The 11,769-nt window shown below is 35.8% G+C and overlaps 7 protein-coding genes across 7 annotated transcripts; 6 read left to right on the forward strand and 1 right to left on the reverse strand.

The window, feature by feature from the left end:
• The first annotated feature begins 1,263 nt into the window (after positions 1 to 1,263).
• Positions 1,264 to 4,049, forward strand: RHIMIDRAFT_7364 (uncharacterized protein). Its single transcript, XM_023615624.1, has 2 exons — positions 1,264 to 1,407; positions 1,534 to 4,049. Exon 2 carries the CDS (start codon positions 1,622 to 1,624, stop codon positions 3,968 to 3,970), a length of 2,349 nt encoding a protein of 782 aa, XP_023471127.1. The 5' UTR covers positions 1,264 to 1,407; positions 1,534 to 1,621; the 3' UTR covers positions 3,971 to 4,049.
• Positions 4,050 to 4,991, forward strand: RHIMIDRAFT_296725 (zf-MIZ-domain-containing protein; the record flags this gene model as incomplete). Its single annotated transcript, XM_023614261.1, has 3 exons — positions 4,050 to 4,106; positions 4,158 to 4,406; positions 4,466 to 4,991. Coding segments are annotated over 3 exons (684 nt in total), but the record flags the coding sequence as incomplete, so codon positions are not given.
• A 1,449-nt stretch (positions 4,992 to 6,440) lies between these two features.
• RHIMIDRAFT_190789 (HCP-like protein) lies at positions 6,441 to 6,953 on the forward strand (the record flags this gene model as incomplete). The annotated part of the gene is made up of 3 exons (XM_023605939.1): positions 6,441 to 6,470; positions 6,530 to 6,694; positions 6,747 to 6,953. Coding segments are annotated over 3 exons (402 nt in total), but the record flags the coding sequence as incomplete, so codon positions are not given.
• Positions 6,954 to 7,157: 204 nt separating this feature from the next.
• Positions 7,158 to 8,618, forward strand: RHIMIDRAFT_195831 (guanine nucleotide binding protein, alpha subunit; the record flags this gene model as incomplete). The annotated part of the gene is made up of 8 exons (XM_023606076.1): positions 7,158 to 7,254; positions 7,309 to 7,493; positions 7,540 to 7,700; positions 7,750 to 7,835; positions 7,897 to 7,981; positions 8,036 to 8,123; positions 8,234 to 8,381; positions 8,431 to 8,618. 8 exons carry the CDS (start codon positions 7,158 to 7,160, stop codon positions 8,616 to 8,618), a joined length of 1,038 nt encoding a protein of 345 aa, XP_023471130.1.
• On the forward strand, positions 8,438 to 10,222 carry RHIMIDRAFT_7405 (uncharacterized protein). Its single transcript, XM_023615631.1, has 2 exons — positions 8,438 to 8,865; positions 8,915 to 10,222. The coding sequence occupies exons 1-2, from the start codon at positions 8,707 to 8,709 to the stop codon at positions 10,049 to 10,051; spliced, it is 1,296 nt and encodes a 431-aa protein (XP_023471131.1). The 5' UTR covers positions 8,438 to 8,706; the 3' UTR covers positions 10,052 to 10,222.
• RHIMIDRAFT_232853 (EF-hand) lies at positions 10,113 to 10,710 on the reverse strand (the record flags this gene model as incomplete). The annotated part of the gene is made up of 3 exons (XM_023607825.1): positions 10,113 to 10,376; positions 10,433 to 10,617; positions 10,677 to 10,710. The coding sequence occupies 3 exons, from the start codon at positions 10,708 to 10,710 to the stop codon at positions 10,113 to 10,115; spliced, it is 483 nt and encodes a 160-aa protein (XP_023471132.1).
• A 435-nt stretch (positions 10,711 to 11,145) lies between these two features.
• On the forward strand, positions 11,146 to 11,565 carry RHIMIDRAFT_195508 (DUF543-domain-containing protein; the record flags this gene model as incomplete). The annotated part of the gene is made up of 4 exons (XM_023606046.1): positions 11,146 to 11,193; positions 11,248 to 11,332; positions 11,386 to 11,450; positions 11,503 to 11,565. 4 exons carry the CDS (start codon positions 11,146 to 11,148, stop codon positions 11,563 to 11,565), a joined length of 261 nt encoding a protein of 86 aa, XP_023471133.1.
• Between the last annotated feature and the right edge of the window lie 204 nt (positions 11,566 to 11,769).

The raw sequence follows: 11,769 nt of genomic DNA on the forward strand, positions 1-11,769 counted from the left end.
ACTAGAGAATGTACTACCACCACCAACCAGTCTTAGTACAAAAGGAAGAAAGCATAGTACAAAACGATTGGCAATTGCGTTAGAATTATATGAAGAAAATAAGAAAAAAAGAGAAGCAGAAAAAACGAAATTAGAGAAAGCTAAAGAAAAAAGAAGAGAAAAGAGAGAAAAACTTGAATACAAAAAATCGAAATTAGAACTAGAAAAAAGTTATTGGCAGATAAGTAATTGATAATGTTAGTATTAATGTTTATAGAACAAGTGTCTGATAGTAATTTTCTTATAGAAAACCGAAAACAGCAACCAAAGAAAAAAATGTATGACTGAAATATTAGTAAACTAATTGAAGTTGTTATAAACAGTACCTTAGAGATTGATAATAATTCAAGCGATTCTAGAAATCTAACGGGGGCCTAAGTACTACGTTAAACGCATGTATCTTGTGTATAAGCTTACTAACGACTTCCTACATACCTAGGACAAAATATCAAAGCAGTAATAGTAACAACATAGTAAAAAGCTTTTGTCAAGAATTCAACATGCGGCAAGAAACAATGGCGTGTGTTTACAACCCTGATAAAGTTGGAAACTGTGGCTTCGGAGCAATCAGCATGGCCATTTTCAATAACCAAAGCAGATGGCAAGAAGTAAAAGCACAGATGATGAAAACTTATTGAAAATACAAAAATACTTTATATGCAAACAGAGTGGATAATAGTGACAGCTTTAAAAAAGGTTTATCATGTAATCTTTCTCCATGTCTTGTAGATTATTGGTTCAACACAATTGATCATCCGCAGATTGCAGTGGATGCCTTTGGTCATGCTATTGCAGTCTTTTCGAAAATATCAGTCGATGGCACACCACAAATACAAAGTAGTTTATTCGTACTATTTGCCACAGAGCCCACGAGCATGACAGTTATAAGTATTTTCCTTTGCCACAGCCATTTCTACCTTATACAAGCTGTAACAACCAAGGCTGGAAGGCAAACAAAACTTCCACTTCCACTTATCAATCCTTATCACAAAGCAGTTACAAAAAAATTCGCAGCAATATGCCCTATAGATTTCTCCATTATGTATTAAAAATAATTTATAAAAAAAACAAATAGAATGCATTTGTCTACTAACAATTGTTATCGACTAACACACGATAGTGTGAAGTCAGCAGCTCGCGCACCATTGGCGCACCACTTAAGTGGTTTGCAACGTCACTATTTTGCAAACTCACTGTCCGAACAAAAAACGTGATGTCATATGTTGAACAATGGTGGTGCGCGTGGTGGTGCGCCAAGAGCTGTCCAACATTAGTCCTTCTTTACCTTCAAGTAAGGGAGATATATATTTCTTTGTCCTCTTCTTTTGGTTATTGTAAATTGAAAGCATATACCCTTTTCAAACTGAGGTAAAACATTTCTTTTATTTTGTGGTTGAAAGTTTTTTAGATCTAAACCATTTTTCTTTATTTTATTCTATTTCTGAATATTATTCAAATACAAATACACACACATATATAAACACGCAAACATAGGTAAGAATATTAGATAATTAACTTTAGTATAAGAATATATCTGATTTTGGCACTTTCATTTTGTGTTGCATAAGTAGTATTCAGCATAATGAACAATGATCTGACAACATCAGCACATCAATCTATAAATAATTCATTGACAGGATCACACAATCAATCTGATCATACCAACAACAATAGCAGTAACAATATTTTATCAGTGAGACATATAGAGACTGTTTATCAGGATAGAAACACGATTAGATTAGCGCAAATAGAACAAGAACTACGTAAAATCAGCTCATATGGCAGTGCTTGCGATGAATTACTTGTTTGGATCAATGATAATCGTGCTTATAATTCACATTATGAAGCTGCTTTATTAAAGTGCTTTAGAGCTATTTATGAAACAGCAGAGTCATTTGGAGCATGGTCTGGTTTACAGATCTTGAAAAAGGCAAGCGAGAATCGAGCCAACTTGAGCCTTATTTCTCAAAAGTTAATCGAAGAATTATACGAAGGACTAAAAGTTAAAGTCTTGAACAAGAAGAAAGAGAACACATCGATGGCCACTACTACTACATCAACCGCTAATTCACCTACTGCTGCACCTCTAAACTCAACTTCTTCAGGGCCCTCAACGCCAACAACACCTGCATTAGCACAACCTCAGCAGTTAGGGTTGTCTACTTCAAAAAATTATGATGACCTCGTAAGAGAAATTCTCGCTGGCGTGTGTGAACCTGCAACTGGAACGGTCCAAAAGGACACATGTGCAAACCAACCTAATCAGAGCACTTCTATCCAAAATGCTCCTTCACCAACAGCAACGACTGTAGCCGCGACAGTTCGTAGCCAACAAAGAGTGTTATCACAATCTCCAGTTCAGGCCTCATTTGCAACGAGATCACATCCGGCCATATTTATAAACCAAGGGCAGCCGATGATAGCGCCACTTACGTCACATTATCCGACCTTTTCAGCGTCAATCTTACAGCAACAGCAGATGGCTTGGCTTCAGTACCAGCAGATGCTGTTGCAGCAGCAGGCTCAACAGCAGGCTCAACAGAAAGCCCAGCAGCAGGCTCAACAGCAGGCTCAACAGCAAGCGCAACAACTAACACAGCAGCAGTTTCAGCAACGATTGCAACAAAAAGCACAGCAATTGCAGCAACAGGCTCCAGGGTTAAATAAAATTAATTCGATAAAACAATATATGGTGCCTGCTTCTCCCACGAAATCGCGATTTGATCCACAGCAGCAACAAGGATCGCCGCAGTTACAGAGAGCAAATGAACATGGACAAACTGTACAGTCTCCTACTACTCAACCAGGGGCTTCTTTTAGCGGCCTTCCGCGATCCATATCATCACCTACTATTGTTCAACAACAAACGACAGCTCAAAATGCCCAAGCTACGCAATATGCCTACAACTCAAGTCAAATAGTAGCATGGCAGCAATTAATGCAACAACAACAACAGCAGCAGCAGCAGCAAAATCAGAAGCAACAGCAATTATTGCAGCAGCAACAGGAGCAGGAGCAGCGATTAAGGAAGTATTATAATCAACAACTGCTAGCTGCTGCTGTACAAATGCCGCAGAGAGGCATGCAGCAAAGAGTACAAAATTCATTTATTCCTCAGCAGATAAGTCCAGGCTATCAATCACCACAGCAGCAGCAATTCAATAACAATAACAATATCAGTAATCAACAACAGCAACTGTCAGCACCTGTTTACATACAGCCTACACAAGCTCAGTCTCAACCATCCAATAATGTAGGCAATAGCAATGCCCTACAAAAACAGGCTCAACAATCACAGCAGCAACCATCGTCTATATCTTTAGCAGAAATTCAAGCTGTAAGCACAGCTGCTATGCTGCCAACAACTGCTGATTTGTCTATACCCGTACGCCTGACCAATGGTAACAATATACCCTTATGCATTTCTTCCACACATAGTGGTAGTAGCAGTACGTCACCTACACAGCCTAGAACAGCTCAAGCATCAACCAGTAGCTTTGGTCAGCAAAATGCTTTATATTTACCAAACATATCTCAGCCTTCATTTGATCAATTGGTTCTACCAAACAAGACCACAGGGCTTATACCGGCATTGGCAAATGATTCAGACTCAAAAGATCTTGCGGATTTCCTTCGCCCTAGTAGTGCTATCCTTGGACCCTTTAGACTAGTACATAGTCAACGAGTGACTGAAAAGCAATTCTTTATTGGAAAGAACTACTTTACCAGTTTATTTAATGAAACAAATAACCGAGTAAAGAGTCCAGAGAAGTTACCATTGACATTTCTTTTTACTGCATGGCATGTGAAGTCACAAGAAAGGAAGGTAGAGTGGCCTGAGCACATGAGAGCAGAAATGAATGGGAAGCAACTTTACTTAGAAAGGGTAGCAAACTATATATACACATACAATACAGGATCTAATATCTAATGTTTTTTTGTTACAGAAAATGCGAGTTGATGGTCGCATACCTATACAGACTGGAAAAGACAAGGCGTATGACTTAAATAACGTACTACAAGAAGGAACGAATGTATTGAGAATCTATCAGGATGATTGTGCTTGTGTAAGTAACTTTAGTAATAGCAGATGTAAATGTATGGCTAATAATAGACAGTCTTTCAATTTTTGTATTAGATTATATGTACGAGAAAGCGAAAACTATATTGTAGAAAAAGTGCGAAAGACACCATTGAGTATACAGAAAGGGAAGGAGACAATAGATAAACTGTTGGGGAAGAAAGATGAAAGTGATGACGATGAGATTGCGATAGAACAAAAGACACTTAGAGTGAGTTTGAAGTGCCCGATTACATTGACTAGGATTAAGATACCAGCGAAAGGCATAAAGTGCAAGCATATTGACGTAAGTCATATTGTATATAAACAAACTTAGGGCAGCATACTAAAAGTACGTGTATGTAGTGCTTTGATTTACATGATTATTTGTTACTCAACAAAATGGAACGTCCTATGTGGACATGTCCTCATTGCAATGATGTAGTAACAAGTGAACAACTTGGATATGATTTGTTCTTTGAAGGATTGCTAAAGACATTACCTAAAAATGTGTCCGAGATAGAATTTAAAGATAACCACAGCACGATTACAGTAACTAAGGAGGATGATTTGGATGATGATAATAGCAATAGCAATAGTGAAGACGAAGATGGTCCTATGGACAATAAGGCTATTATTCGAAGTAATATACAAAAAGCAGAACAAAATGTAGATGTGATTGATTTAATTAGTGACGATGAAGAACAAGATACCAATACTCACAAACGGCTTAGATTAGTATAAATAAAGAAAAATAACAACATCTTGTACATATAAATTATGCTGTCATCAATAGAAATAAAACATACTTGGCATAGCTCTCGGAAGAACATATAAACTATGTTTTTTGAACAATTTCCAGCCGTCTTTCAAAAGAGCATTTTGCAGTTCGGTGAACATTACCTTTTTGCATTTTTGCGGTGCTTCTAGTATTACTCAATATTTTGTTCACGTATATTGGAAAGATGTGCCGACATACTGTAAACATTGCCATGAATTTGGTCATTCAGATGCAGAATGACCGAGTCTCCTAGCGGGAAGCGAGTCTGTTTTGTGGTATAAATTGAATATGTTGTCAATTAGCGTAAGCTACCAAATAAAGCTTTGTTTAATTTTACATTTTCTCAATAAATATTGTATAAAAGAAGATATAGTTAGATGCTCTTTTGCATAGTAAAGAGAACGCTTGAATTAAGCGTGTTTGCTGGAGTGCATGCTAACAGCTCTATGTTGCTATTATTTATATTCATACAAAATGGATCTTACACAGTAAGAGGTACACAATGGGTTAATGGTGGCACTTGGCGTAGCGAGATGTACTCAGACTTATTACCCTGGGAAACAATGAATTCGGAGGAGTAATTGGAAGATAGTAAGCTCGAAAAATGGCACAACATAATTTTGTAGCTATTTAAGACTACTGTAGTCTATGCTTCGAAGCATGAGTATATGCATCACGTATTTGATTCTACTTTCTTTCCTTGAAGGCAGATTAGCAGAAGCAGTAATAAAGCTGTGCTTCAACATAGGAGAGCACGTCACACTGGCTGACCAAAGTGACGATCATTAATTCAACAAGAAATGACAGCAATTTTGCAAATTAGAGTCTCTTGCAAGAAGAGCTAGTATATTAAAGATTTAATCATAAAGCACTTGACAACCCAATTTATTTTCATGGAAATTAACGCCACACATAAATCTGTATAGCTAAAGCAATCTTTGAACGCCACCAAGAAAATCGTCAAAAGCCCTGTTTATTTTTGTTCATTTGCCTAAAAATACAAATCTATTTTGGCCCGTGGTTTGTTACACGAATGAACTAAAATGGAAAATTTTCTATACCTGAGTTTCTAGCTCAAGAGGAAAATCATGGACAATAAGCATCTCCTATTCGTAAGGTTTCATCATTCCCAAATAAGGTACAGACTATAAAAAGGAATTCATTTAATTGTTTATCTTTTTTTTTTTCGTTCTTTCTTTCCTTTAATTATTTATTTAAACAATGAATCGTCTCAGAAAAGCATTCTCTATTCGACATGATCATCATATGCCCACCGTTCAACATAAGAAATCAGCTACAGATATATCACTAAACAATCCTTCATCTTCATCATCAGCAGCAACAAGACCTAGATCACTTCATATAGATCATGATGTGACGGGAACACATATAGCACCATTAAAGAAATCAATACAAAAAGAGAATATATCGTTACCTGCAGATGATGATAAGGAAGAATACCTTCAACTAGGTTTAAAATGTCATGAAAGAGGCGAGCTTGAAAAAGCAACACATTACTGGAGACTGTCAGCAGAACATGGCTCATCGTTAGGCTCATTTTTTTATGGAATTGCGCTAAGGCATGGATGGGTAAGAAGATGAAATTATGTTTCATGATAATAATTCTCACATACAACTTATAATAATAGGGATGTAAAAAGGACCCGATAAAGGCAGTCAAGTATCTACAAAACGCAGCAGAGTCAGCAGTTTATGAACTACAAACAAATATTTCACAGTCAGCCATTGTGGCTAAATCAGAATTGGTACTTGCCATTTATGAATTAGGCATCTGTTTCCGTCACGGGTGGGGCGTAAGTAATGGATCACAGTTGTAAATTTAAATGATTTACATACATGAATTAGGTGCCAAAGAATTTAGAAACAGCAGCCTACTACTTTCAAATAGCTTCTAATTTGGGTGATCCAGATGCACAAAATGATTTAGGATTTTGCTATACACATGGCATTGGAGTCAAGAAGGATTTATATGCTGCAGCCAAATATTATCGCTTAGCAGAGAAGCAAGGTCAAGGTATTATCGGCAATTCTTGGATATGGAAAGAAAAGTATAATAAAGTAGAAGAGCCTGGATGGACAGTAAAAGTAAAGAAATAAATAAAAAGGGAAGTAAAAGGCAGGTTTCCTCAGTTCCCTATTGTTTTTCCGAATTTTTGTACCAGAGATAAACTTGTCAAACATTAAAGCTGACAAAATTTAATAACGCTAATGCAAAATTTTTTATTCTTTTTTTTTTTTTTCCTTTTAAGCATAGACATGGGAAACAATATAAGCGCAAAATCAAGAGCTATAGACAAACAACTTAAATTAGAAAAGAAAAAGGCTGAAAAAGAGATCAAAATTTTATTATTAGGTTAGTATTGTTCATAGAAGGGTATATGACAGTATTAATGATGTGAAAAAAAAGGTGCTGGTGACTCAGGAAAATCAACCATCATTAAGCAAATGAGATTGATCCATGCTTCTGGATTTACAAAATATGAAAGAGAAAGCTTCCGTTTGATGATCTTCACCAACATATTAGGATCCATGCAAGCCTTATTAGAAGGTATGCACCACCATAAATTTACATTTGAAAACGAGGCTAATTGGGTAAGTAGTGGCTGTTTAATGATGTTCAACTACTTATGATTATTAGAAATACATTGCATTATTCGAAAGAAGGCCTACTTCTCTATCCATGCATGAGCCTTACCCTATAGAATATCTTGAACCGCTAAAATCACTTTGGAGGGATAAAGGAATACAAGCGACCTTTGAAAAGAGCAATACATTTGCTTTTAACGAAGATATCCATTAGTAAGCATAATAATGAATTTCTATGACTTTGCTTGCTTACATTCAATAGCTTTTTTGATCAATTAGATAGAATGTTTAGACCAGATTTTATGCCAACAGATGCTGATATTATACATTGTAGAATAAAGACAACAGGTATTTTTCTTTTTTGCATATGTGTCTGTATTTAAAACGAGTAATACGATCCCATTTCTAGGAATCGTGGAAACCAAATTTAGAAATGGATCTGTCACATACAGAATGCTGGATGTTGGCGGACAAAGAAGTGAGCGTAAAAAATGGTAGAGTATTATATAGTATCCCTTAGTCATCATGAGCTAATATCTCCCCACTAGGATTCACTGCTTTGATAATGTAGCTGCTATCTTGTTTGTAGTTGCCCTTAGTGGATATGATTGCTGTTTGGTTGAAGATAAATATTCCGTAAGTTGTACACATCATTACACAGATAACATGCTAACCATATAAATAGAATCAAGTAAGACTTATTAATTATCTTTATGAGCTTAAAACGTTGACAGTTTACATATTAGATGTATGAGGCATTTATGCTATTTGAATCAATATGCAATTCAAAATGGTTCATAAACACCTCCATCATCTTGTTCCTAAACAAGAATGATTTATTCAAGAAGAAACTATTAAAATCAAGAATCACCAACTATTTTCCTGACTACAGAGGTTTTAGTTTTTAATTTGCATTGTAGATCATGGCTGACTTTATGCATAGGTTCTCCAACAGACTATAATCAAGCTAAAGAATATTTTAAAAATAGGTTTTTAACCCTTAATACAAACCATGAAAAACAGATATATGTGCACTTTACCGTTGCTACAGATACCCAACTATTGGCTGTTGTCATGGAATCTGTTTCAGATAGCATTTTACAAGAAAACCTTCAAACTCTTTTACTGTAGCATTTCAATTACCGCGCCAACCAATTGATAATAAATACAACATCCCTTTTTCAGTCATTTTCTTTCTTGTTCTTTTCACAGTCTGATCATGATTTGCCCTAATTGCAGCAGTACGGCAATTACGGATGAGGATCGTGTATCCGTTTGCAATGATTGTGGAACTGTGCTGGAAGAAAATTTTATTAATGTGGAGGAACAAGTACATGCAGGAGATTCTGCTGGAAGGACGTTCATGGTACATCACAAGGTAAACGCATGGAAAAATGCTCAATGCATAATACTAACCCCATTATTAGCCAAAAAAAGACAACGTTCTAACCTATTGGGTAAGGAAAGTGTTTCACTACTTTGGCTTTCCAGCAGATTCTATTCAGCAAACCGTTGAATTCTGCCATAAACATAGCAAGATGCTAAACCATCACAGATCTGTTGAAACTGCGCTTATTTTAGCATCATTAATCGGCTGTGCAAAACAACCTGGCTGGCAAACTCATGATTACATTCGTGCCTTTCCTCAACCTGTAGAAACAAAAGGTCTTCGAAAAATGCAGCTTACTATCACTTTATTATTTAGTTCTCTTACAGCAGCGGACCACAACATTCCAACACAACTGGAATTTATGCTGGACAAAATATTTCCAATCGTTACAAAGCAAATGAAGAAGAAATTCAAAAAAAATTCCTTACATCTGCAAAGAAGGGGCATAAAGGAAACCGCACAGAAGCTGATTGACCTTTCGGATCATTTTCTTATCAGAGAAGGCAGAGGAAACCGACCCACTGTTGGTGCTGCAATATTGATAGCAGCCTTGTATGTGCAACAAAAAGGACAAAAGAAGATATCTAATGCGAAATCACCCTTAAGATTCTGGCAGTTTGATGAATTTAGTGATGTGTTAGAACGTGGCCATTATGCAATGAAAACTCGATACTTTGAGTTAATTAAGCTTTTGAAAGAATGTTATGAAAAAGTACCATGGCTGACATCCGTTGTCTCTGGTCAGTATGCTGTTTATTTATTGGATGATATATTTAAGATGCTCAATATATCACAAGCTGAAACACATATCAAATATCAACGTCCAGTAATTCGCAGAGCTGAAGAAGGACGAGCAGAATTCGAAAAGGCTTTGAGTGAAGCTGAATTGCACTTTAAGGCAAACCTTCGCCCTGAAACCAACAGTATACTTGAATATCAGCTATACAAATTACTGAGCGAAGGCTATACTGTAGATGAACTAAAGGACTGTCATGAATCAATGATACGAAATATCTTTCATTCAATAACTTTTAAAGAGCAGCATGATTTTATACAGAATCCAGACGATCTCGATAACCCCATCGTAAATAACCAAGACATGTCTGAAAGAGAAATCAGCTTTTATATTAAAAATGATACGCCTGTTCCTGGCCCAGCTGTTGTAGATACATAAGAAGTAACAAACTGTTTATGCAATTAAACTTGTAATTAAATATGCGAAATTAAAAAAGCTTTCATGATATTCCCATTCGTTTACAAAGCATCTCAAATTCATTTAAATCAATGATACCATCATGATTCATATCTGCTTCATTTAGCATTTCCATAACTTGTTGCTGAGTCCATGAGGGCTCTTCCGCAGCACACACTTTCATTAGGCTCTCTAGCGTAATACCATCTACATTTGTATCTGCTAGCATACCAAAGACTATCTGCGCTTTGGATTCTTGCTCTTCTGGTATAAATTCATCGTCTTTATCAAGTTCTGTATCTTCAACCTATACATAATCATACTCTACAATAAATTCATAATTGGACTTATAGTCATACACACCTGAAGCTCATGCACTATACTGATAAAGTCATCTATGCCTATCGTTCCTTCCTTTTTTCTGCCAACTGAATCAAAAATATCCTCTATATCAGTAGGCTGTACTGGCAACTTTAATATCAATAGTGCTTGATAAAGTGCTTCACTATTTAAATAGCCTGTTTCTTCAATATCACATCTGTTGAATACTAGCAATTGCTTTTTAATAAATAACTTATATGTATGGCAATTATGCTTCGTATCTTACTCTTTTCTAATTGTCTTTTTGACTGTTTTTTCATTGGAAAGAAATGGGATATGTCAAAGAAAGAGAGAGTGGATATTTTAGGTCTCCGAAATTTTTTCTCTGCTTTGCTTATAAGGCTTAATTCAACAAGATAGGATCAAATATACTCAAAAGAAAAAAACAGATTTATATTCAATATCCTCAATTACTATAGGTTCTGTTGTATCGTCTTCGAAGAAATACAGGGAAGCGATAGAAGTGTTATCTCAGGAAAGTGTAAACTAGGGTCAGTAAAAAGATAATTTGTAAACCCTTTGCAAGATGATCATAGAATCCCTTTTTGATACTTAAAAGGAAACTTGGGCAAAAAGAATTCCTTCAAAAATAAAAATTATAGTGTACGTCACACTACTTGATGCGGAATTCTAATTCAATGATAAAAACATTGAAGGGGGCAATTTCTTTAGAAACTTTCAAACAGCATTTGATCATGTCAACAGAACAAAGGACTCCAAGTGAAGAAATTTTATCACAAAAAGTAATAAGTAGACGCAAACCAGTCAATGCTCAAATTTAACTCTATTTTTAATAGTGGGATCGCGCCATTTCTAATTTTGTTGTAAAGACTGGTCTCGGTTTAAGTGTTGGTATTGTTGCATCTGCATTATTATTCAAGAGTAAGGGAAAAAAGGTCAATTAGATACATAATGAACTCATCAATTCTTATTAGAGCGTACTTGGCCTATTGCTATCTCTACTGGCTGGGGTTTTGGTGTCGCCTATGCTGACGCTCAGGTATTATATAACTTTTATGACTCTAGTTCTTTACTCATATACCTATCCTTAGCGTATCTTCCACCCTTCCAACGTTCCTGGTGCAAAGTTTGAAAAAGAAGAGCCTTCTCTTTAGATTAGATGCTGTACATGATAGTAATAACAATAAATGAAAAAAAAAGTGCAAAAAAGAGGAGGATCTACACCATCAGTTGACTACATGATATGTTTTCAATATTTCACTTGATCCACTAAGCGTAAGCTTGTGTTATTAAGAATATCGAGAATGAAACAGATCTGTATTATATCAATGGGTATATTTATAAGAGAAGGAAGAAGA

The sequence above is a fragment of the Rhizopus microsporus genome, assembly GCF_002708625.1.
Source record: "Rhizopus microsporus ATCC 52813 unplaced genomic scaffold scaffold_1, whole genome shotgun sequence".
Taxonomy (NCBI): Eukaryota; Fungi; Mucoromycota; class Mucoromycetes; order Mucorales; family Rhizopodaceae; genus Rhizopus; species Rhizopus microsporus.

What these genes read in the sequence shown, in the direction of transcription:
- RHIMIDRAFT_7364 (XM_023615624.1), top strand. Translation starts at nt 1,622, where the DNA reads ATGAACAATGATCTGACAACATCAGCACATCAATCTATAAATAATTCA.
- RHIMIDRAFT_7405 (XM_023615631.1), top strand. Translation starts at nt 8,707, where the DNA reads ATGATTTGCCCTAATTGCAGCAGTACGGCAATTACGGATGAGGATCGT. An exon ending in CGTTCATGGTACATCACAAG is followed by an intron (nt 8,866 to 8,914) that starts GTAAACGCATGG and finishes CCCCATTATTAG; the next exon opens with CCAAAAAAAGACAACGTTCT.